The 27,094-nt window shown below is 38.7% G+C and overlaps 1 protein-coding gene across 16 annotated transcripts in view; it reads left to right on the forward strand.

Annotated features, from left to right (window-relative positions):
• The window catches only part of METTL8 (methyltransferase 8, tRNA N3-cytidine), a 159,289-nt gene extending 134,525 nt beyond the window's left edge, over positions 1-24,764 (forward strand). For 10 of the 16 annotated variants that reach the window (XM_057743918.1, XM_057743934.1, XM_057743917.1 and 7 more), the window contains one exon: positions 10,331-10,341. Coding sequence is in view for 2 of the 16 variants with exons in the window: in XM_057743921.1 (XP_057599904.1) it covers positions 23,861-23,988 (128 nt within the window). In the remaining 14 variants the exon portion in view is untranslated. Of the gene's footprint in view, positions 1-6,344; positions 6,409-7,187; positions 9,189-10,330; positions 10,877-14,251; positions 14,298-16,871; positions 18,948-23,860 lie in introns of those variants that run through there. The other 6 variants (XM_057743932.1, XM_057743930.1, XM_057743921.1 and 3 more) reach the window with 6 other exon arrangements.
• The last annotated feature ends 2,330 nt before the right edge of the window (positions 24,765-27,094 follow it).

Here is a 27,094-nt window from a genome sequence, read left to right on the forward strand (position 1 = left end):
TTATTGAAGTATAGTTAATTTACAACGTTGTATTTGTTTCTGGTGTAGAGCAAGCTAACAGATTCAGTTATACATATATATATTCTTTTTCATGTTCTTTTCCATTACAGTTTATTACAAGATATTGCATATAGTTCTCTGTACAGTTGACAGCACTGTACAGTAGACAGTTCCCTATCCCTATACAGTAGGACCTTGTTGTTTATTTATTTTATACATGGTAGCTTGCATCTGCCAATCCCAAACTCCTAATTTATCCCTCCCTCCAACACACAACGTTCCACTGTGGTAAACATAAGTTTGTTTTCTATGTCTGTGAGTCTGTTTCTATTTTGTAAATAAGTTCATTTGTATCATATTTTAGGTTCCACATATGAGTGATATCACATCACTTAGTATGATAATCTCTAGATCCATCCATATTGCTGCAAATGGCATTATTTTATTCTTTTTTATGGCTGAGTAATATTCCATTGTGTATGTGGGAGTGGGTGTCACATCTTCTTTATCCATTTATCTGTTGGTGGACATTTAGGTTGCTTACGTGTCTTGGCTATTGTAAATAGTGCTGCTGTGAATATTGGGGTGATGTATCTTCTTAAATTAGACTTTTCTCTAGATATATTCCCAGGAGTGGGATTGCAGGATCACATGGTAACTCTATTTTTAGTTTTCGAGGAACCTCCATACTGCTTTCCATAGTGGCTACACCAGTTTACATTCTCACCAACAGTGTAGGACGGTTCCCTTTTCTCCACAGCCTCTCCAGCATTTATTATTTGCAGACTTTTTTAATGATGGCCATTCTGAGTAGTGTGAGGTGATACCTCACTGTAGTTTTGATTTGCATTTCTCTAATAATTAGTGAAGTTGAGCATCTGTTCATGTGCTTATTGGCCATCCAAATAGCCTATTTTTATTAGCTTTAGTTTTCTCAAACTTTGGACCTGTTCTTGCTAGTCAACCCCAAAACCCACTGCTGACTTCCAACTAGGTCACAACCATTTGCGCCCCTAAGTTGCAGCTTGGGGCACAACCTAGAACTGAGTCTATAAGAGGAAAAAATAAACACACAACAATGTATACCTCTACCATACTCCATAACATTAGCGAATAGCTCATTTTTCAGCTGGGATGTAAGTGGCCCAAATTATTGGGATGGGGTATGCTTTTATATGAACTCTTAAAGTTATTCTTTGAAGCTTTGGAAGCGTTGGTTATTTTCACGATCAGAAATGTTCCCTAAACAGTTTGTGAAGGCTTTCTCCTAATGGTGCCCATAAGTGTCAATTAAATTTTTTAAAGCTTCTTTTCATATTTTAACTTTATGAATATAAAACTTAAACCCTGATCTGAAGATGAGAAAGACCTTATCATATCAAAGTTTTTAAAGAATGCCCCATATTATGGAGATACTCACTGGAGTGATAAGGCTAAGTCACTAGTAGGTTATTCAGAATCAGGACAGCAGGGAATTGGAAGGCCTCCTTATCTCCCAGTGGATTTGCCAGCCCTCTCTTTGCTTTTACACAGCAAGATGAGACTATGAGGTATGTGCTGCAAAAGTTATTTTCAGAGCTGTTAGGATTTAATCACTTCACTGTTTTTAACTGGAGGAACCTTTTATTTCTTTTACTACCTTGAAACAAATGTTTAAAAGGAAAGATCAGACAATCCCTGACTTAGAATAATTAACTCAAAGCACTTACTCTTACTCCTTCCCTTCCTATGTAATCATTACTGCCCTTCAACAGGCTGCACACAGACGAGTTCTCTCATTCATTCATGCACTCTTTGGGTACTCGTTAGGTACTTATTTTGTGCCTGGAGCCATGCCAGAGAGTGGAGAATTTGATATGAAGCCAAAAAAGCTTAATCTTCAGGGACTCGCAATTTCATAGACCTCTTCCAGGGGTACACCTAGCAATATATTCTTTCGTCATATATTTTTGCAAAATTTGCAAAAGTAAAATATTTTAACCACAATTGGTTAAGACTATCATCTCTTTCCAATCTGACATCCCTTCTGTCATAAGTTTTCCTTGTGTCCGATGGCCTTGGAGACTCTGTGGTCATTTCAGGGATTCAACTGAGGGAAGTTAAGTTAGGAACCCAATTTGTTTGAGTTTAGTGGGATTAGTTCATGCAGTTGGCAGTCATTTCTGTGAATAGGTAAGTTATTGCTGGCTGCCCCAGCTTAGGAATGGCTGGTAGGAATACTCCTACCCTTCATTGTGCCAGCTCACCTTCTGTTGTGACCTGAAGGTGCAGAGGCATTGATGATACACTGGTTGATATGAGTATGGTCAATTCAAAGAATACTTAAGGTTATTCACTGCACAACACAACTTCAAATGCCCTGAAATATTACAGCCCACATATAAAAGAAGCTTGGTAGAGGTTTCCCCAAATTCAACAGCATTCCTATAAATGCACTTATAATTTACCAACAATGAGTTGAGAAACTGAAAGAAGCTTTTCTAAATGATCAATAATAGAAAACATGTTGTTCAACCACACTAGGGAAAAGCATGAACTATCTTTCTAATCACTATAGAAAATGAATTTATAATTTGTTGTCACAAGAAAGAGGTAATCAAAGAGTCAAAAATGTAGGAAAAAAATGTATCACAGAGATGTGTCAAGCAGTTAATAAATAAAATACTTCATTTTTATAAATTTGGTGGTATTTACCAGCTTTTATTTATGTATTTATGTATTTATTTATGTATTTATTTTATTGGCTGTGTTGGGTCTTCGTTGCTGTACATGGGCTTTCTTTAGTTGCGGCGAGCGGGGGCTACTCTTCGTTGTGCTGCGCAGCCTTCTCATTGCGGTGGCCTCTCTTGTTGCAGAGCATGGGCTCTAGGCACGTGGGCTTCAGTAGTTGTGGCACATGGGCTCAATAGTTGTGGCTCACGGGCTCTAGAGCTCAGGCTCAATCGTTGTGGTGCACGGGCTTAGTTGCTCCGCGGCATGTGGTATCTTCCTGGGGCAGGGCTTGAACCCTTGTCCCCTGCATTGGCAGGTGGATTCTTACCCACTGTGCCACCTAGGAAATCCTACCAGCTTTTTATATACGTAATTTGTTGTGATTTCTTCTCACCAAATTTTGTTTTCCTTTAAAGAATCCTCTCTTCTCCAATTGTATAAGCTTTAGGCCCACAGACCTTATATTTGCCTATGATATGTAGCTTTGGGAATGCAGATACATTAAAGCCCAATTCAGTCTTCCAAGTGCTCACAGTCTAGTGGATCAGATGGACAGGAAAACAAGCAGCTCATCATAGTGATACAAGGGCTACAAGGTGGCATCATCTGATCAGTTGGGAGGAAATGGATCCTATCTTAATTCTGTAATGAAGTACCATAAACTGGGTAGTTTATAAAGAACAGAAATTTATTTCTCACAGTTCTGATGGCTGCAAGTCTAAGATCACAGTGCCAGCATGGTCAGGTTCTGGTAAGAACCCTTTCCTGGGTTGCAGACTGGCAACTTCTCATTGTAATCTCACATGGTGGAAAGAGAAAGCTCTGGTCCTTTCATCTTCTTATAAGGTCACTAATCCTATTCATGAGGGCAGCATCCACATGACCTAATAATTTCCCAAAGACCTCATCTCCAAATGCCATCACATAGAGGGGCTAGAATTTCAGCATTTGAGTTTTGAGGGGACACAAACCTTGCATATATCCATGTGTTGTTGTTTTTTTTCTGACAACAGTTGTGTGGTTTCTTTTCAACAATAAATGTGTCATTCCAACACAGTTCTCCAATTCTCCCACACCAACCGAGTGTCCTGCAATTCCACTCAATTTTGACACTATCCAGAGTTAGTGCAGACACAAGTTAAGGGCTCAGTCCCACAAGACCATCCCCACTTCAGATGCCAGTCCCAAGTCCCTGGTCCCCAGACTACCTGCACGTACATCTGACTTGGCTACAAACTCAGGGGTTCCCATTACCCTCCCTTAGGTATGATAATTTGCTGGAGAGTTCACAGAATTTAGGAAAAATCTTTACTTTTGTTTACTGCTTTATTGTAAAGGATACAGCTCAGGAACAGCCAAATGTAAGGGATCCATAGGGGAAGGTATTAGAGGTTAGTGCAGACTTTTCATGCCTTCCTTCCTAACACATCAAGGTCACCAACCCGGAATTTCTGAATTTCAGTGTTCAAGGTTTTTCTTGAAGTTTCATTAAATAGGCAAGAGTAATTAAATCATTGGCCATTAGTGACTGAACTCAATTTTCAGGCCCCAGCCCCTCCCTGGAGGGGAGGGGTGGCTGAAAGTTCCAACTCTCAAATGCATGTTTGATCTTTCTGAAACTATCTAGGGGCCTCACCCTGAGTCATCTCATTAGTATAAACTCTGATATGTTTGAAAGGGGTGCCCTATTAATAATAAAAGACACTCCTATCACTGAGGAAATTTCCAAGCATTTTAGGAGCTCTGTGCCAGAAACTAGGGACAAAGTCTGAACGTATATTTTTATTATACCACAATCCAACACCATTAATTTAATTTATAAAGCTAGGAAGTTAGACAATGAAACAACCTTTCCTGATCCAGGTACCCAAAACTCTCCCAAAATATCCCTTCAAGTTGCTTTTCCAAAAAGCTTTCTCAAAATCTCCATTAGAAATTATTTATTTGGCTCAAGGTGTAATGATCCTTCAATCTTGGCTTTGCTACAGTAAAAATTGGGAACAAAGTATGAAGAATATTAAAAAAGACTGTACACTGTTTATATGTTGTTATGAAAACTGAAGTTGGGTGTGATGGATTACTATTTGCATTACATATAGTTTTGAAAACTATACACTATTGAGCAATAAATATATAATTTATTGACTCTGAAGTATGAGCTTGCTATTCCATATTTCTAAGATAGAAGGAATGCAACCTCTGGTTGATTTTTAAATTTTCTACTAGTTTCTCACTTGTTTCATTTTGATGAATTCCTAATGAAACAGGAGGGAAAGGAGCAGGGCAAACCTTTAAAAGAATGACACAGCTGTTGGGGTTACAGCGTAACTAGTTAGAACCCATTAGGCCCAATTTGGTGGAAGACTTGACTTCCAGTGGACCTTGAGCCTCATTATGCACTCATTGCAATACATTAGCATATGCAAAATAGACCCACAGGCACCATGACAGTTTTGAGGCTGATCATAAAAGGCAAAAAAGTGGGTGGTGGCTCAATTCCTGGAAATCCCTGCCCCTCCCCTGAAGTAGCTGGAATATTCCTCCTACTTGTTAGCCTATGAAATTACCCAGCCCATAAAAACTAACCAACCCATATTTTGAGGGCTCTTGCCTTCTGAGATGGCCCACACTTGGTGGAGTGTGTTTCTCCCAGGGCTGTTCTCACCTTTGAGACAGAACATATTCTGTCTATGGAAAGTATTCAATATATCTCTCTAGATAAATCCATTTTTTACCTATCACTTTATCTCTCACTGAATTCTTTCTGTGAGGAGACATAAAGAACCTGAGCGTCATTAGTCCTGAGACCAGGTGTGTGATACCAGTGACGAGACAGTGGTTTCAAGTCCCAATCTGAATTGTGTGGTTTCACTAACATTCATTAAATCATGGGCTTCAGACCCTTAGTCAGATGCTCCATCTCCTTCCTGTGGCTTTCAAGGGGAAAATCAGATTCAACTTACATCAGTTTTATTAATAGCACCACTTTTGAGAATATAAATCAAGTGAGGTGTATGGGCTAGCTATGCCTATAACTTCATCATAGACAAACTTAATTTTAAATGGTTCTGTTCTGTTAAGAAGTATTTTAAGTGTTTTGATTAAACTAAAAAGTCTCTTTGAAGATGCATGTTGGCCAGAGCAGATTGTAAAACGGCAGTGTTCAGCAAAGAAGTCACTTAAACCAATTGAGAAGTGATGAAGGAGGAAGTTAATTGAGTGAATTAGTAACTTGGTTACTAGCGAAAATGTTTCCTTGTTGAAAGGAAACAAAGTGGTTGGACACAGACTTTGGCCAGCCCAGGAGAGTGAAGGGGTTCAAAGCATGCCATCCCAAAATATGCTACTTTGGCATGAGGATTATTTTTAGCTGAAGACCCAGCAATTCCAGGAAAAGCTTTTTAACCGCCCCCGCAGCCCCCCCTGCCCCCCCCACCAACTACCTAAAAGTAGGTATAAATTTCCCCATTTGTGGGAAGAAAATCTACATCTATAAAGGGAATTTTCATTAGAAAGGGTAAGCAGACCACGAAGAGAGTTACTACCAGAAATGACTTTTTTCACCTGAGAGGCTTATCTGCATAACAGGACAGTCATTATTTACCATGTATTTCCTCCTCTCATCTTCCCAGAAATTGCCACCCACTGCCACCACCTAGAAGCCCCAAACCCCATCTCTTTCCTCAGCTCAGGACGGTATGTGTCTTAATTGTCTGGCTGCTTTTTTTAAAAATTGAAGTATAGTTGATTTACAATGTTGTGTTAGTTTCAGGTGTACAACACAGTGATTCAGTTATGTATATGTGTATGTGTATGTATGTGTATGTGTATGTATATGTGTATATGTGTGTGCACGTGTATGTATGTGTATATGTATATATATGTGTGTGTATGTGTATGTATATGTGTGTATATGTGTATGTGTATGCATGTATATGTGTGTATGTGTCTGTGTATGTGTATGTATGTGTCTGTATGTGTCTGTATGTGTGTATGTATATGCGTATGTGTATGTATATTGCATGCATGTGTGTATGTATGTGTATGTATATGTGTATGTGTGTATGTATATTGTGTGTGTGTGTGTGTATGTGTATGTATATGTGTATGTATGTATAGTCTTCTTCAGATTGTTTTGAAAGAAGTTGCCTTTTGAGCCTCATACTTCTGTGAGGCTCCTGTGCCTGTAATTTAAAAAAATGTTTTCCTCCTGTTAATCTGATTTATGTCAATTTAATTCTTAGACCATCCACAGAACCTAGAAGTGTAGAAAGGAAAATTTTCTTCTTCTATAAGAACATGATTTTTTTCTGAGCAGGAAGAAGAAAGAGCAAGGAAAGGAAATATTAGAGAAAGATTGATACAATTAAAGACATGGAAGTCATACTATTCAAAATTCTGAATTAGAATATGCAAAAGGAGAAACATTGTGATGTGTACTATGATTCTTAAAGAGTGATTTTTTTTTTTCATAGCATGCCATGGACCTGAAAGCTTTAAAACTGAGGGGAGAAAAAAGGTTTTTCTGAAGAGTAAATGAAAAAAAAAAGATTTTTTTAAAGGAATTGCTGTTAATGACATAGTAAAAAAAATTTGTATCTGAACTTATTTGACTACCTTCAAATTTTGCTTAATTTTGCATAGCATTTAAAATATGTTTACATATTTGGAATCAGTGTTTCCGTTTAGTAAAGTGTTTAAGAATGCAGTCTTCAAAGACAGATGAGACTGTATTGTAATTAAGACTGGCGACCTAAATTCTCTGAGCCTCAGTTTCTTCCTTTGGAATAATAGTTGATACTGGCTTGCCGAGAGGATTAAGTAATGAAAGCCTTGACAATGTCTGATGAGTCAGGATACCCAAATAAGAATTGCTTTATGCCTGAGCCTTTGAACAAGTAACCATTATCCAGTAGCTCTCTATAAGACTGATTGTCAGAACACAGCTTATCCCTTTGTCCCATCAAGTGTCATGGAATCATAGAAAGTCTAGAGGTCACCTCATCCATTCTCCCCACCAAGGCAGGAATGTGCTCTGCAATGTCCATCATTTGCACCTGAGTATGTCTACTTTGGAGAAGTCACTACTTAGTACAGCAGCCCGTCTTGTTTTAGAGTGACTCTATCAGGAAATATTACCTTTCAGTCAGCCAAAATCTGCCCCTCACTCCTCCTCTCGAGTCTTTGTTCTGCCACCTGGAATTCGCACAGTCAGCCACTTCCTTATTTCACGTGAGCAAATGACCCTGCCCCTGCCGCCACAGGCCTTCCCTTTCCCAGACTCTTTCCCCCCCAGTCCCACTGCTGCATTTTGTGGTCCATGAATAGAAGGAAAAGCTTCATGGGGAGGGTACTTCTAAGCACGGCAATTTGAAGAGAGGATCTTTTGCGGTTTTTTTGTTTTTGTTTTGGGTCAGAATAGAGGGCATAATTTAAACTGACACAATGGGTCTTCACTTTATCAGTCATATGCTACATAATAAAATCAGAACAGAACTGCTCTCTTCTCTGAGAAAGTGTCAACTGAAGAGGATAGAGACTCCTCTTGCCACTGACCTAGACTTCACTATAGAAATCAAAGAATGTTGGGTTCTTCAAGTCAAGTAGAGCCTAATCAGGAGCACGGGAAAATAGAGCAGAAACTGGTCACTTGGTTACTGAGGGACCGACAAAACTGTGGATGAATGGGGCCCACGGGTGTGTGTGTGTGTGTGTGTGTGTGTGTGTGTGTGTGTGTGTCCTCTCTCCTCTCTTTGTTTTACCCACTTAGAAGAGGTCCTTTGGTAGAGAAAAGCATCAAAAATTAGAGCACATGAGAGTGGGTTTGCAAATAATTTAACCTTGTCTTCTTTTATAGCCCTCTGGTGGTTGTATTTTCCAGAGTGTGATTTTAATAATAATAGCTACCATTTATCAACCACTTACTCTAAGGCATGGAATTGTTCTAAGCAATTGAGCATATTAACTCATTCAGTCCTCAAAGCAACTATTGGGGAAGAGACTATTGCTATAATCAGTTTATAGATGAAAGAAATAGAAAAGAGAACGGTTAAGTATCCTGCACAAGATTGCATAGCTAGTAAAGGGCCAAATGAAGCTTCAGATTCAGGCTGTCCAACTCTAGAACCTGCATCCTGTCCATTACATAGTATCTTCTTCCCTGCAAACAAGAATGTTTTTCTCTGAGCCCTAGACTAACAAAATAACCAAATGATTGTGACCAGCTATACTGCCTTTCATGGCAGGGAATAGGCTATCCAACAAAATCTATGCTATGACAGAATCTTCTATTGGAGTTCAGTTTGTTTATGAAACAACCATGAAGTAAGCTAAATGGCCCTGAGTCTCATTTTTTGATCACTGAAAGAAATTGTGTAAAGAGCAGTTATCCTGAAACACTCTTAAATTTGCGTGTTTCTTCAAGGTCAAGTAAGGTGATATTTATTACCCCAGACTCAGCACGTTATGAGGTTTTCAAGACATTCCGGTAAGATACCTTTACCACTTCTGAATTTATTGCCTCTCAACTCCAAATTCACTCGTCATTGCCTGCTTTGCAAAAATGGAGCTGAGCCCTTTAGATGTTTTTCCTTTGCCAGTTGACATAATGTTAAGCTTTGTTATTAGAGGCTGCTGGAGAGACATTTCAAGAAGAAGATGTTTTCCTTACTGGCTCCTGTGTGTCTTGCAGCAGGCTCCTGCAGTGTAGGTGGTTGCTCTGGCAACCAGCAATACATGAGTTTCCTCCAGAACTGGGCTACTGCAGTGGATGGTGATCAGCAGTCCCCAGGAGCCAGCAGTTTCCCTTGCACTCCACTCGACAATTTTGTAGTGGAATGCCTCCAGCGAGACACCTCCCCTTGAACAACTTTTCTGAGCAAGGTGTATTTCCAGCAAGTTGCACTAACATGGCACCACAGGGACTTTTCTGCCATAGAGTGGTTTTTTTGTAAGATGTCATGGAAAAACCTGTGTGAACTCTTTGGCCAACCCAATAGTTTAGATAACTAAAAGACTGTTCAGTCAGGACTTTTCTTATTGCAATTAAGAGTAATCTCATTCAAATTAACTTAAAAAAGAGTTTATTGGTTCAAAACACCAAACCTCAAAAAAAGGCAGGAATGAGGGTTTTAGGAAGTCAAACACTCATGTCTTCCTTCCTTTCTTTTTCTTCCTTTCTTTTTCTTTTTCTTTCTTTTTCTCTTTCTCTCTCTTTTTACTTGAAGTATAGTTAATTTACAATGTTGTATTAGTTTCAAATGTACAGAAAAGTGATTCAGTTATATATATATGTATATACACATACATATGTTCTTTTTCAAAGTCTTTTCCATTATGGGTTATTATTTAGATTCCACATATGTGATGTTGATACTGAGCAGGGCCCTGTAGGGTATCACAGGGCCCTTCTGTGTCCCCTATTTCTTTGATTATAGGAAATAGCCTTCATTCAGCCTCATGACCTTCCCTGAGTTCCAGTGGGCAGATTCAAGCCGTTGTTCATTAGGGAAGGGAGGGGATGCGCGAGACCTGGGAGAAACAGTCAAGAGCAGCCTTGGGGCAGGTCCTGTTTCCCCATCAACAATACACACAACAATATCTTTGAGCTGTTTTGCAGACGTTGAAACCCCCTCCAGGTGGGAGAAGTTAATGATGAACGATGGTACGCTGCCCACAAGCATGTAGACCGCACACCATTTGGACCTGAAGGCTGATGATGCTGACTCCTGCTTACCTCACCACCCGCCCATCAGCAGAATGCAGGACTGTTACTGCCTTGATCCTTATCACTTACCCCTGACCATGAGCCTGACTATAAGACCTCTCCCTATTCCCCAGGGAGCGGGGCACAGTTTTTGAGGCACTAGCCACTGTGTTCCCCCTTTGCCTGGCAAAGTAATAAAGCGATGCCTTTCCACTCCTCCAAAGCTCTGTCTCTGTATTTCTATTCAGCATCGGTGAACAGAGGCCAGTTTTCTCTCAGCAACAATATCATATGATATTTGTCTTTGTGTCTGACTTACTTCAATTAATATGATAATCTCTAGGTCCATCTGTGTTGCTGCAAATGGCATTATTTCATTCCTTTTGATGGCTGAGTAATATTCCATTGTATATATGTACCACATCTTCTTTATGCATTCATCTGTCAGTGGACATTTAGGTTGCTTCCACATCTTGGCTATTGTAAATAGTGCTGCTATGAACATTGGGGTGCAAGTATCTTTTTTTTTAATTTTTTTATTTTATATTAGAGTATGGTGGATTAACAATGTTTGGTAGTTTCAGGTGTACAGCAAAATGATTCAGATACATTTACTGTATCTATTCTTTTTTGAATTCTTTTCCCATTTAGGTTGTTACATAATATTGAGCAGAATTTGCTGTGCTATACAATAGGTCCTTGTTGGTCATCCATTTTATTTTTATTTTTTTAAATTAATTTTTATTGAAGTATAGTTGCTTTACAATATTGTGTTCATTTCTGCTGTAGAGCAAAATGAATCAGTTATATGTATACATATAATCACTCTTTTTTAGATTTCCTTCCCATTTAGTCACCACAGATCATTGAGTAGGGTTCTCTGTGTTAAACAATAGGTTCTCATTAGTTATCTATTTTATTTTGTTTACCCCACAGTTTTTATACATTTTTTCTTACTAGTTATCTATTGTATACATATTAGTGTATATATGTCAATCCCAAACTCCCAGTTCATCCCACAACTCTCTGCACCTCCCCCCCACCCACCGCTTTCCCCCATATGTTTGTTCTCTACATCTGTGTCTCTATTTCTGCCTTGCAAACTGGTTCATCTATACTGTTTTTCTAGATTCCACATATATGCATTAATATATGATATTGTTTTTCTCTTTCTGACTTACCTCATTCCATATGACAGCCTCTAGGTCCATCCACATCTCTACAAATGACCCAATTTCATTCCTTTTTATGGCTGAGTAATATTCCACTGTATATGTGTACCACATCTTCTTTGCCCATTCATCTATCAATGGACATTTAGGTTATTTCCATGTTTTGGCTGTTGTGAACAGTGCTACAATGAACACAGGGTGCATGTATCTTTTCGAATTAGAGTTTTCTCCAGATATATGCCCAGCAGTGGGGTTGCCAGATCAAACAATAACTCTATTTTTAGTTTTATAAGGAACCTCCATACTATTCTCCATAGTGACTGCACCAATTTGCATTCTCACCAACAGTGTAGGAGGGTTCCTTTTTCTGTCCTTCTTTCTTTCTCTCTCCCTCTTTCCACCCCATACCTTGCTTCTGTTTTTTTTCTGCATATGCCCTTATTGTTTCAGGACAGCTATAACTATCATCTAGAATCATGGCTGCATTTGTGTCCAGGCTTTATAATTCTGTAATGTGACTCCCACCCTAACCCTCAAAAAATTATTATTTTCTTTCATCTCCAGTTAGAAAAATCTTGAGGAAGACACTTGACTTAGCCTGAGCCGTGTGCCCATCATAGACCCATTACTATGGCCATCCTGGGTCACATGCTCAGCTCTGGGCCAGAGAAATAGATACAGTGATTAGCAATGGCCAAAAGATTCACTTGTTTGGAGTGATGAAAATTTTGATTTTTTTTTTTTTTAAAGAAAAAGGATGCTGTTTTGAGCAGACAAAACTGTAGGTTTTTTTTTTAAAGATATAGGCTCAAGCTTCATGAACTGAAAAAGAGAAAGTGTTTCTGGTTAAAAAACAAAATGTCATTCATAGCTCTTTGGTGGTTAAATCATAGTCGCCTTCTTCAACAAATTGACCAAGGTAATAATTGTTAGCACGTTTCCCCAGTCCAACAAGACTTAAGCATGGCAAGTATTGTTGGTTGCCTATCAAGAGTCAGTCCCTCCCATACTGCTTACAGTAGAACCCGGATTTGGTTGACCCTTATCTTGGCCATGTACTCAGTGAAGGAGGCCCTCTCCCGCCCCAAAGAATGAGTCTCTGTTAACAAAATCCATTGTGGAAATTCCATTTTTCTTGCCATTGATTGTTTAGGAATGGGTGTGTGAGGCACTTCCGGCAAATGACTTGTGAAAGAAACTTCTGGAGTGAGTGGTAGCTTCTGGGAGAGTCTTTCCTCTAACTGTGAGGAAAAACTGCCCTTTTTTGACATTGCTATATGAGGGGAAGATCCCTGAAAATGACGCAGACATCTTAGAACCAAGATGAGCCAAGCAAGAGGACAGAAGCCAAGACACTGGGGATGGAGCAGGAACACACGGAAAGAGCCAGTCTTTGATGGCACACTTGATCTCTTAAATTAACCAGCCTGGAAATCACTCTATCTCCAGAATTCCTGTGTGGAAAAATTAATTCCATAGTGTTTCAGCCACTTTCAGTTGGGTTTTCTGTTATATACAACCAAAAGTACTAGAATTAAAACCTGAGACATCACTTACCATCAGCTTTACATCAGGAAATAGCATACTTGCTTGGAAAATCAGATCCCTTTATCTTATGAAGAAATAAGAATGGGAATATTAAGGGTAATAAAATCAGCTAGAGTACCTCTAACCTCAGAATCACCCAATATCATTGGGTCAGCTCCCACATACAATCTGATGTCCATACAGATTTAGATCCAATCCGTATAAGGCAAATGTGCCTCTCTTTACAAATGGATACAGGCTTCAAAAGACAAAGAGAAAAAAATCCACCTTTTAAAGCAATGTCATTTGCCAGAAAGACAGACATAGACGTTTGAAATCCATTATAGCCTTCACAGCCCATGTGGGCATCTCTCATTCGGAATGCCATCTGCTGAGCCCTTCCAAAAGTGTTCTCGACAGGTAATTCTATCTGTGAGGAATGCATTCAACTGACATGCAGCTATTTGGTTTCTCTCAACAGGAATGAAGGATATATATATATATATATCCCACATTGATATCTTCCTTTTATAGTTTTTTTTGTACTGCACAGCTTAGCGCTTAAATATATTCTGATTCTTTAATTTTTACCTTTTTTAAATGTCTCTTCTTGTTATAAAGAATACAGTTTTCTAGGAGGCAACATAGTAGGGGAAATGTGTGCTTTGGTGTCAGAATCATAGCTCAAAATCTTGGTTCTCTCATTTACTGTCTTTGTAACTTCAGGCAAGTTACTTAGCTTCTGAGCCTCAGTTCCTTCCCTATAAAGTGTGAATAGTAACACGTCCTTTCACAATGGCATCACTCACTTTTACAAAACAGTTTACTCTATAAGTCATCACATTTTTAAAGTATACTGATCTTAGGTCAGACAGGGATTTTGGATGGAAGAATTTGGATGCAATAATAATACTCTATTATTCCTTGATTCTCAATGCTGGGCTCTCAGTGGAAAGCAGTTGACTCTATATTTTTTTCTCATGATCTCACAGAAGAGTAAAGAGGATTTCAGACCCTTCTGATTCATCAATATTGACAACAGAGCTGACAAAGAACATTTTCCCACTATAATCACATAAAAATGCTGGGTAAAAATTACTAAATCTTTTCTTTTTTTTTTTTTTTTAAACAACAGAAATGTATTTCTCACAGTTCTGGAGGCTGGGAAGTCCAAGATCAAGGTACTGTTGTGACTAACTCATTTTTTAACATGAAAAAATGAATAAAGAGAAAAGCAAAGAGAAATAAAACAACGCATTCTGGAAATAAAGCAAAAACTCAAATCCAGAATAATAAGAGCCAGAAGTTGCCGATAGCTCAGGGTGAGGTGAAATCAGGATATTGGCCCCAGGAAATGAGTGCTGAGTAGTAGCACCCTAGCCTGAGAACTCTGTAAGATTTCCAAGTAGAGTAATCTACCTAGAAACATCGTAGTGGAACAGCAGAACATTAGAGTCACAGGGAAAAATCTTAAAAACCAAATAGCAAGGAAAGACAAATTGCCTACACTGGATCGACTATTAGATGGACAACAAAATAGAGGTCAGAGGCAAAAGGAATTAATGTCTTAAAAGTACCAAGAGAAAATAACTGTCATCTTTGTATGTGCCTAATAGCCAAACCTTAAAATATAAAAAGCAAAAATGAACAGGATCACAACAAAAGTTTACAAATCTAGAATCATAGTAGATTTTAATACATCTATCCAAAACTGATAGATCAAAGACTCAAAAAAATATCAGTAAGCTTCCAGAAGACTTGAACTACATAATTATCAGCTTCGCATCAAAAGAGTACTTTACCATAAAATTATAACATACCCATTCTTTTCAAGCACACATGAACTCTTTCAAAAACAAATCATACGTTAGGCCATAAAAAAAGAGAAATACCAAAAAGTTGGTATGTTTTCTCTAAATAAATTTTAAATGAATTATTAAAAAGATGGTAAATAAATAAACAAAACCCTCATGTAGTGTAGATACTAAAAAATATACTTTTAAATAATTTACTTTTCAAAGAAAAAATTAAGATTGAAACAAAAAATATGCAGAACCAAATAATGGAAATACCTTTTATTAAAATTGGGATACATCTGGGAGGGTATTGCCTTAAATGTACATATATCAGATAGAAATGTTTAAAAGCCGTGAACTCGATGTTCGAGAATCTAGAAAAAGAGCAAAAGAGTAAACCCAAAGGTCACAAGATGGCGCAAGAAGAAGAAATAAAAACAAGACTAGAAATTCATGAAATAAAAAAATGAAGAAACAGCAGAGATAATCTTATATTTTGAAAGACTAATAAAATAGAGAGATGTACAGTAATAAACCAAAAATATGCAGGAGGTACAAATAATGATACTCGTAATGAAAGGGGCTCATAATTACAAATGAATAAAGAACATTTAAAGCCACAAGAAATTATGTTGTCACATGAAATTGCCAATATTCAACCTTTTGACCTTATAAAACCACAATTCTGTGTTATTATGAACAACCATAAACTCAAACATTTGAAAACACAAAGTGGATAACTTTCCAGACAAATATAAGAAACCAAAATTAAGTACAAAGGAAATTTTAAAGCTTTAATATACATATAGTCATTAAAGAAATTAAATTATAGTGAAAAAAAATCCATCCCTCAAACAGAGTAAGGCCCGGACAGTTTATAGCCTAGTGTTAGCAAACCTTCAAGAAACAACAGTTAACAGCTACACATTCTCTTCAAGAGAATAGAAAAACAGACGGGGCAAAAAAAAAAAACCTATTGGTTCACCTTCAAGGTATCCACCCTAGAGATAGTATCACACATATAAGGACAGGGAGATACATCCTGAGATGACCATGACCACAAAGTTTACAATACTCCAAATCATAAAAGACTAAATCTCTTTCAACAGAGGAATGGATAAATAAATTGTGGATATTCATGCCATAGTCAGAACAAGTAAATCAGAGCTATATGTATCTGCATAGGTACATCTTAAAATATCAATGTTCACATGAAAAAAACCAAGTTGCAAAAGAAAATGAACAGGGTGATATCATTTGTAGAAATCTTTTAGTCTTATAAAGTTAGTGTCTATATATAAGCAACTGCAAATTCTTTGCAAATACAAAGGTAGTAAAGGTATTAAAACATACATAGCAGCAATTTAGGATTACTGTTACAACTGGGGATGAAATGAAATAGAAGAAGGTCGAGGAGGGAATTTCAGTGGTATCTGTGCCATTTATTTGTAAGTTAAAGTAAATAGCTTTAGTGGGTTGAATAGTGCCCCTCTCCCCAAAATATGTGTTCCACCAAAATCTTGTGAATATGACCCTATTTGGAAAAAGGATCTTTGCAGATGAAATTAATTTAAAGAGCATGAGATGAGAACATCCTGAATTAGGATAGGCCCTAAATTCAATGACAAGTGTAGTCATTCTCTGGTGTCCACAGATGATTGGTTCCAGGACCAGGACCTGCTGCAGGTACCCATATTCAGGGATGCTCAAGTCCCTTATATAAAATGGTGTAGTATTTGCATATAACCTACACACATCCTCCTGTATACTCTAAATCATCTCTAGATTACTTATAATATTTAATACATTGTAAATTATATGTAAATAGTTGTAAATACAATATACATGTTATGTATATAGTTGTAGGTTTGTGGCAAGTTAAAGTTTTGCTTTTTGAAACTTTCTAGAAATTTTTTTTTTTTCTGAATATTTTCAATCTGCAGTTCTTTGAATCTGCAGATGCAGAACCCATGGATACCAAGGGCTGACTGTAACCTTAGAAGAGGAGAGAAGGGGAGAAGACACAGAGGAATGAATGCCAAGTATTGCTGGCAGCCACCAGTGATGGAATGGAAAAGATTCTCCCTCTGAGCCTCCAGAAGGAACCATCCCTACTGACATCTCGATTTTGGACTTCTGGAATCCAGAACCATGAGAGATAAATTTTTGTTTTAAGCCATGAAGTTTCTGGTAACTTGTTACGGCAGCCCTAGGGAACTAATATAATGGTGCAAAAAGTGAAAACATGGCAAATCTGGGAGATTTATGGGTACTAGTCTCTGCATTTTCTATGTATTTCAAATAGCTCATAATTTTAAAACATATATATATATTATATATGTGTATCATGAAGCCTATGAAAAAATGCTTCGTGTCTCCCAACTGCTTTTGGCTCCCAAGATACATGCAGTCTTGACAGTGGAGGGTAGTGACAGACCTCTGCCCCATTTCTCCTTTACATAACTGGCCATTTCACCAAAAAAAAAATTTGTAGTTCTTGCTTTTGGTGTTCTCCATAGAACATTCAGAAATTCTTGCATCAAGCCCAGCATTAACATTTTCGAGGATGGTTACACAGTTTTTTATTTATTATTTTTTTTTAAAGATTTATTTTATTATTTACTTATTTTTATTTGTGGCTGTATTGGGTCCTCATTGCTGTTCACGGGCTTTTCTCTAGTTGAGAGCGGGGGCTACTCTTTGTTGTGGTGCGTGGGCTTCTCATTGCAATGGCTTCTCTTGCTGCAGAGCACTGGCTCTAGGTGTGCAAGCTTCAGTAGTTGCAGCATGTGGGCTCAGCAGTTGTGGCTCGATGGCTCTAGAGTGCAAGCTCAGTAGTTGTGGCACACGGGCTTAGTTACTCCTCAGCATGTGGGATCTTCCTGGATTAGGGCTCAAACCCATGTCCTCTGCATTGGCAGGGGGATTCTTAACCACTGTGCCACCGGGGAATCCCTATTTCTTTATTATTTATGCAAGACAATGTAGTGTTATTTAATGTGTTTGTGGCAGTTAATGGATGAAGAATTGGAGGGTGGGTGTCTGGAAATGTATATTAATGTTTCATATACAATTAATGGAAATAATTACCTTTTATTAGTCTTTTATACTGTTGAGTTGCCTTCTCCTGGAATATAAACTTGACCTGCAATATGAACTCCTAAACAGAGGTGGCCACTTACTTACATGGGTGGAATTTAAGGAAGGGCAAGAAGAACAACAAGGTCTTATGCACGGGAAATGGAGCTTTATGCAAACTCAGAAAGTCTCTCTCTCTCTCTCTTTCTCTTTCTCTCTCACACATCAGTCAACTTCCTCTCCTAATTGATTCATCATGCCTCTGACTCAAGATGGCACAGAATGCATGATGAGCTACAATTTAGAAATTGTTTTAGCAGGTGTCTGTGTTCTTAGGTAGAGACAATCACTAAACCAGGAGGCAAGCTTCATTTTTAATGAAGGGATCCTTTGAATGCCCTCTCCTTAATCATGCAAATATAAGAGCCATTAGCACCTTTCACTTGAGGAAAGGACTTCTTGGGACAGAAGAACAGAGACCCTGTACCCATTTTTTCTTAAAATTGAAGTCCAATACCTATCAGGGTCAACCAAGGTGGGCCTGTCTTCTAGTAGAACAGGACAATACAGTTTTCAAAAAGGATGGCACCAAGAGGAAAGGGTGAGTTTAAACTGGTAACCTGGACTAAACACAGAATTCTGACAGCTGGATTCTCTGTGAGACCCAGCTCTCCTGGCATTGTGTGGAATAAGTGAATGCAAGTCAACCAAGGTCTGATCTTAGAGGCCAAGTATGAGACTCTGGGCTAACGAAGACAGTCAGGTATCCAGCAGCCAGCACAAGACCAGCATTGAAGCGTAATGCTGTGTGGCAGGGACAAGATTAATACTGCTAGTAAACTAATCACATTTCTAGTTCTTTCTTTTTGAGGTTTGACAGGGTGGATTCTTTTACATCAAGAAAGCCCCTGAGAGTCTTGGACTATTCAGGGGGAAGTCCTCATAGAAGCGATCCTGGAAAAGTACACGTGAGAACTTGAGAAAATTATTGGAAAAATGGAAGATATAGGACCATATTGTTCCTTAAACTTACAGTGTCTTTTATCCTTAAAGATACATCTTACAAGTAACATAAATGCCTTTTCAGCTCAAGAATCTACCACTGAGCTAACATACTACTGGGTTTCACGTTTAAATTCCCAAGTGAATGGGTCTAATTACCTTACCCAGGTAATGTGTCCATTTCTGGTTCATGCAGCTAGGACCTCAGGAGGAGGAAGGCCAGTTGTTAGTGGTGAGCAGGCAAGTATTGACACAAAGGTCAATATTGACATAATATTGACATAAGAAAAAAGATGAGCAGTGTTGTTTAGAAGAGCACAGACTTTGAGCCAGAAAGACATGAATTTAAGTACTGGAGGGGTCATTTATGAGCTGAATCACCTCAGGAAAATTAACTTCTCTGAGCCTCAACTTCCCTATCTGTAAAGTGGGCATAATAATACCAACCTAATTAAAAAGTTGTGAACATTAAATAAGGTAAAGCTACAAAACACCTTGTACAGTTCTTGGCATGTAGCCTATTCTCAGGAAAAGATCAATGTTATTTTCAATTCTACAAACAAGAGTTAGGGGCTCTTTCAAGGTGACTTATATTCCAGAGTATTGTTTTCTGAGGCTGTAAATGCTTTGAGACTCTTTGGGAAAATGTACTATATTGGGAAGAGATTTTATTTGTGTTGTGTTTCTGGTTCAGTGACTTGTCATAGAGATAAGACCAGGGAGGACTATAATATTTTTCTGTCTGTATGTCCTATAATTGTGAGTCCATTAGAATTCTTATGGTTGCAAATGAAAGAAATCCAATTGGTTTAAGTGAAAAAAGGGTATTTACTGACTCATGTAAGTGAAAAAAGTGCAGGGTGGTTGCTATGAAGTTATTTAGATCCAGGTACATAAAAGATCAAGCCTGAAATCTCTTAGCTCTGCTTTCCTCTGTATGGCTGCATTGTCTGACAGGCTTTCCTGAAGTGGTAGCAAAGATTCCAAAAAGCAACTCCAGACTTACATTCTATCAATTGGAAAGAGAGTATCTCTTTCTTAATTATTATAAGTTCGTTACAGAAAAGCCCGAGTGAACTTTTTGGCCAGCCCAATATATCTTCCTCATAGTGGCTACTAAAGTATATTTTCTAATCCTATTTGAAAGAAATTGTGTTAAGTCAGACCAATCATGTATTCTTGGATGACAAAAATGAGACCAATGACATGAAGACTGACTTACCAGAAGCTGCAAATAAATTTCATAAGAGTAGTTTTCACGCTCATCTGGATGATTTTTGTGTGCCTGACCACTACCCTGACCAGTTCATCCTGTAACAAGGGAAATTGCCTTCTGTCACTTTGCTTGTATGAAATATTTCTGGAGGTGGCTTGCCAACTTCAGCCAGAATTGTAGAACTAATGAGTTTTTAGCTACCATATGCACAGAGTGTAATAATAGCAGGTTCTAGGCAAATGTTGTCTACTTGCTTCTGGGAGTGCTTTCCCTCCATGGTATGAGCAGATGCCTGAGGCTCTATTAAGAATTCTGTTTTCTTCATAAATCTGTACGGTGACATGGAGTCCTCATATTCTAGTGAAGTAATTTCTATATGGAAAACATGGCCCTTGTTACCCTGTTTCTCCTGGGATTTTAACCTCTGTTATATGGAGACAGGCCTTTATTATGCCAGAATTGAGTACCAGATGCCTTTTAGGAAAATTGGCCGGTTTGAAATTTCTGATAGGTCTTTTGCTCTGTTGATGCCTTACTGATTTATGTGAAAGCAAACAAGATTTTAACTTCCTAATACTTCTTGCTGCTTATATTAAAATAATTATTTGTATCTAGCCCAGTGCTTTGTGCATAATTACTGTAACAGTCAGAATAGGCTAGATTAGGCTGATTGTAACAAATGACCCCAGATTTCAATGGCTTACAGTAACAAAAGCTTATTCTCATTGTTACTACATGTTCCATCATTTTTCATGGATTACCATGCAGTTTGTTTCCATGGGGCTCTGGTATGTGGGACTGCATCAAGGGAAACTCATAAATACTCAGAGGAGACTCCAAGAAGTGGGTGGATAGGCTATAAATTTATACATTAGGATGCTTTATTTTTTAAATTAATACCAGGGACTTCCCTGGTTGCACAGTGGTTAAGAATCTACCTGCCAATTCAGGGGACATGGGTTCGATCCCTGGTCTGGGAAGATCCCACATGCCAGAGAGCAACTAAGCCCATGTAGCACAACTACTGAAGCACACACACCCTAGGGCCCATGTGCCAGAACTACTGAGCCCACATGCTGCGACTACTGAAGCCCATGCACCTAGAGCCTGTGCTCTGCAACAAGAAGCCACTGCACTGAGAAGCCTGCGCACTGCAACAAAGAGTAGCCCTTGCTCACCACAGCTAGAGCAAGCCCACCTACAACAACAAAGACCCAACGCAGCCAAAAATAAATAAATAAATAAATAGCTTTAAATGAATAAATAAAACGAATACCAGAAAACCCAGCTCTGTCCATTGATAGTGCCTAGAAGCAACTAGCTCAATAGCAATGAGTACACTTAGTGCCCAGATCTTGGGTCCTAAACTCTATTCACTAAGGGTGAAAGAAACAGGACTCCTTGGGAAAATGGCTGACTCTAGGTTTGGGTCAGGTAAAGATTATTCCAGAAATTAAGCAGGCATTAAGAACAGATGTGGGTACTTCCCTGGTGGTGCTGTGGTCGGGAGTCCACCTGCCAGTGCAGGGGACACAGGTTTGAGCCCTGGTCCAGGAAGATCCCATATTCCCTGGAGCAACTAAGCCCATGTGCCACAACTACTGAGCCTGCACTCTAGAGCCTGCGAGCACAGCTACTGAGCCCACGTGCTGCAACTACTGAAGCCTGTGCACCTAGAGCCCATGCTCCACAACAAGAGAAAGCCCTGCAATGAGAAGCCCGCACACTGCAACGAAGAGTAGCCCTGCTCATTGCAACTAGAGAAAGCCTGCCTGCAGCAAAGAAGACCCAACTCAGCCAATAAATAAATAAATAAATAAATCTATTTAAATAAATTTATTTATTTATTTAAAAAAAAAAGAGAACAGATGTGTATTGTTGTGTCCACTCAACAATTGATGGACATTTGGATTGTTTCCACTTTTGGACTATTATAAATAATAATGTATGAACATCATGTACAAGTTTTTTGTTGATATGTTTTCAGTTTTCTTGGGTAAAAACCAAGAAGTGGAAAGCCTGGGTCATAGTAACTCTATGTTTGACTATTTAAGGAAATGCCAAACCATTTTCCAAAGCAGCTGCACCATTTTCCATTCCCACTAGCAAGGTACAAAGATTATAATTTCTCCACATCATCTCCAAAATTTTTTTCCTTTTTTTCTTGTAGCTAACCTAGTGGGTGTGAGGTGGTATCTTACTGTGGGTTTGATTTGCATTTCCGTGGTGACTAATGATGTTAAGCATCTTTAATGTGTTAATGGGCCATTTTTAGTTTTTTCTTTGAAAAAATCTCTGTTCAGATACTTTGCCCACTTTTAAATTGATTTTTTTCTTTTCACTATTGAGTTGTAAGAGTTCTTTATGTATTCTGCATACAAGACTCTTATTATATATATGATTTGTAAATATTTTCTCCCAATCTGTGAGTTGCTTCTCACGTTCTTAATGGTGTCCTTTGAAGCACAAAAGTTTTTAATTTTGATGATGTCGAATATATTTATGTTTTTCTTTTGTTGTTTGTGCTTCTGGTGTCATATTTAGCTCTTACATTTAGGCCTTTGATTCATTTTGAGTGATTTTTGTATGTTGTGTGAGGTAGGGATCCAAATTCATTCTTTTGCATGTGAATATTTAGTTGTCCCAGAATCATTTGTTGAAAAGACCATTCTTTCCTTACTTAATTGTTTGAATACCTTGTTGAAAATCAGTTGACTGTAAACGTTTATATATATATATATCTCCTTATGCCAGTACCACATGATCTTAATTACTGTAGCTTTGCAGGAAGTTTTAAAATTGAGAAATGTGAATCCTCCAGTTTTGTTCTTTTTTCAAGATTGTTTTGGCTATTCTGGGTCCCTTGCGTCTCCATACGAATTTTAGGATTACCTTGTCAAATTCTTTAAAAACAAAAAAAGTGAGATTTAATAGGGATTGTGTTAAATATGTAGATCAATTCAGGGAGTATTGCCATTTTAACAACAATAAGACTTCAAATCCGTCAACATGGACTATCTTTCCATTTATTTAGTAGTTTGAAGGATAAGGTTTAAGAAATAGTCAGGAAATGCAAGGTTTTGCTTAATTACAAATTTGCCCTTAAATCACAAAGGCTTAACACCACAAAGATTTGTTCCTAATTCATGATACACGTCCAGTGCAAACTGACAGGGGGTTTTGCTCCAGCATAGTCATTTCAAGACCCAGGCTAATGGAGGCCATGTCATCTTATATCTGCACCATCTGCAATATATGGCTTCTAGGCCATTAAGAGGAAAGTAGAGAGAACTGAAGGTCATGCACCACGCTTTTAAAAGCTTCAATCAGAAGTGTCTTTTGCTGTAGTCAATTGGCCACCACTAGTCACATGACCCTGAGTGACCGTAAGGAGCCTGGGAAAGGCTAAGGAGCACGTGGATATTTAGTGAGCAGTAAATATCTGTTCTGGACTGATTTGTGTTCTCCCCCAGTATTCATATGTTAAGCCCTAACCCCCAATGTGACTGTTTTTGGAGACAGAGCTTCTAAGGAGGTGATTAAGGTTAAATGAGGTCATGATGTGGGGCCCCAATTCAACAGGACTGGTATCCTTATAAGAAGAGGAAAAAACACCAAATCTCTCTCCCTTTCTCGCTCTACATGTGCATAGAGAAGAGGCCATGTGAGGACACAGGGAGAAGGTGGTTGTCTACAAGCCAGGAAGAGAGGTCTCACCAGACACCAGCCCTGCTGGCACCCAGATCTTGGACTTCTGTCTTCCAGACTGTGAGAAAATAAACATCTATTGTTTCAGCCACCCAGTCTACGGCATCTTGCTACAGCAGCCCTGAGCTGACTAATACAATGTTTTAGCGACATAGAGGGAGGGAAGACTGGAAAAAGAGGTTGGATCATATTGTAGAATGCTTTAAACTAATCTATACTTAATTGTGAAGCAGTGGAAAGCTTTGGATTTTTTAACAGCTTGTGCAGCAGTACATCATCTTTTTTTTATACAAGGAGTTTATGAGGTTTAGAAGAGGAGTGTATTGGCATCGCACATAACTAGGTGCTCCTTTAAATACATGACTCACACAGATCATTGAAGTTATAAGCAGAGCATCCAGAGGCTTCCTTTATTTATTTTTCAATCAATTCTGCCTTCAAATAGGCTCTTTTTTCGTTCTCTTGCTCCTTTATGTTCTTCCAGAGTAGTTCCCTAGAGGAAAAGTGGAGCCCTATTACTAGAAGGAAGGAGAATGGATACCGGGTAAGCAATAACAACAGATACTAATTATACTCCACAGTATAAGAAGATGCAAAGTAACTACAACAAAACTACGTGTGTTCCCCCCTCTGCTTCTGAGAATGTGGAATGCTATATGCTGCTCAAATCCATTTCTTATTCTCAGAGATTAATAGCATATGACCCCAAAATATTCTCTGTGGAATTTTTTTAATATATAATTTTACTTAAATGGAGGGGTGGAAAGAGGGATTTTTTTCAGTATAGTTTTGTTTATTTGGGTTTTGGGCTTGGTTTCTCTTTCTCCCCTATCACTATCTGTGCTACAAATTACCCCACAATTTAATGATTAAAACAACAATAAGTATTATTACCGCTCATATCTTTTTGTGGGTCAGGAAAAGCTTGGCTGGGTAGTTGGGCAGTTCTGAGAATGCTGTCATTATTCAAGACTTGTCTGGGGCTCAAGGATCTACTTCCAAGGTGGTACACTCACATGGTTGGCAACATGGCGCTCGTTGTTGATGGGAGACCTCAGCTCCTCTGTATGTGGGCCTCTCCACAGCACTGCTTGGATGTCTTCTCATGATGGCTGGTTTCCCTCAGAGCAGTCTGTCCAAGAGAGCAAAGGAGAAACCACAATGCCCTTGTGACTTAGCCTGGAAATCATACACTGTCACTTCTCCACCTGATGTCGGACACACAGATGGCCCTCATTCAGTGTGGGAAGAGACTACAAAAAGGCACAAATATCAAGAGAAAAGGATCATTGGGGCTCACCTGGAAGGCTGGCTACCATGCTGCTCCTCCCCAGGTATCTGTGGTGGGCTGAAGAATGGCCCTCAAAAGATAGCAGATTCTAATTTCTGGAACCTGTGTCATCTTATATGGAAAAAGGATCTTTGCAGATATGATTAAATTAAGATTATTGACATAGAAGATTATCCTGGATTATCCAGGAGTGCCCTAAATACAATCACAGGGATCTTATAAGAGAGAAGCAGAGGGAGATTTGACACACATGGAAGAGGAGAAGGCAATATGACCACAGAGGCAGAGACTGGCGTGATGCAGCCACAAGTCAGGGAACACCAGCAACCACCAGAATCTGGAAGAGGTAAGGAATAGATTCTCCCCTAAAGATTCCAGAGGGTGTGCAACCCTCCAAGTACCTTAATTTTGGCCCAGAGAAGCTGATGGCAGACTTCTGGCCTTCAGAACCATAAGAAAATAACTTTGTGGGGGTTTTTTTGGGGGGGGAGGAGGGTCTTTTTTCTTTTTTTTCTTTTTCCTTTAAGTAATTTGAGACTATTTATTTTATCTTTCATACATCACAGTGATTAGGAGGAAGGTCTTTGGAGTCAGATTGTCCTGGATTTGAAGCCCAACCCTGCCATTTGCTGTGACTGTGATTTGGGCAAGTTCTAGTGCTTCATTTCTTCCAGAATAGGTTTAAAAATAACACTTACCTGAAGAGTGTAAAATACACAGAACGTACAATTTATCATCTTAACTATTTTTAGATGTACATTTAACGTTAAGTACATTTACGCTGTTGTGCAACTAATCCCCAGAACTCTCTTCATCCTGCAAAACTGAAGATCTATACCCATTCGGTAAAAACTCCCCCTCCTCCTTTCTCTCTAACAACTGGAAACCACCATCCTACTTTCCATCTGCGTGAATTTAACTACTCTCTGTTGTTTTAGGGCACCAAGTTTGTGGCAATTTGTTATAGTGAGCATAGGAAACTAATACAATATATTTTCACCTTTCTCCATATTTATACAATTTCAAATATACGTAAATGTTGATAAACAGTTTTGCACACACATATGTACACAAGAATTATTGCCATTGTTTTATAAAAATGAGACTATATGACATATACTTTACTCTTTTTTTTTTTTTAATAAATTATTTTTGGCTGCGTTGGGTCTTCATTGCTGCGCGTGGGCTTTCTCTAGTTGTGGCAAGTGGGGGCTACTCTTTGTTGTGGTACACAGGCTTCTCAGTGCAGTGGCTTCTCTTGTTGCAGAGCATGGGCTCTAGGCATGCGGTCTTCAGTAGTTGTGGCTCACGGGCTCTAGAGCACAGGCTCAGTAGTGGCGCACAGGCTTAGTTGCTCCTTGGCATGTGGGATCTTCCTGGACCAGGGCTCGAACCCTTGTCTCCTGTATTGGCAGGGGGATTCTTAACCACTGCACCACCAGGGAAGTCCCTTCTTTACTCTTTTCACTCAACACGTTCAATAAATTTACTCTCAGAATAATCGTTTCATTCTTTGTCTTTGGGCAAACCTTTTTTAAAGTACCTTGATAAAACTTCATTAGATACTATGTCTGAAACATGTTCAGAGTACTTTTTCTACAGTTTGACAGTGGTGTGTAGGCTCTCACGATCAGCTTTGGGGGTTGTGCTTCTCCCTCCTGCCCTCTGCTTTTTGTGCCTTTCTCCATTCTTTAGCACCTCTGCCAGAGGAGGGCAAAGAACTGGAAAAGAAGTGAAGCATTATTTGAAAATTGACAGATTAATGGAGCAGCAAGGCCCAGAGCGCAAATCATAACCCAATCACATTTGTGTCAGGGATTCTGGAAGACACTTTCATGGCTAATATTTATCAAGTAATCCGTAAATTTGAGGTCTAGAATGTTATCC

Source organism: Hippopotamus amphibius, chromosome 8, assembly GCF_030028045.1.
Source record: "Hippopotamus amphibius kiboko isolate mHipAmp2 chromosome 8, mHipAmp2.hap2, whole genome shotgun sequence".
Classification (NCBI taxonomy): Eukaryota; Metazoa; Chordata; class Mammalia; order Artiodactyla; family Hippopotamidae; genus Hippopotamus; species Hippopotamus amphibius.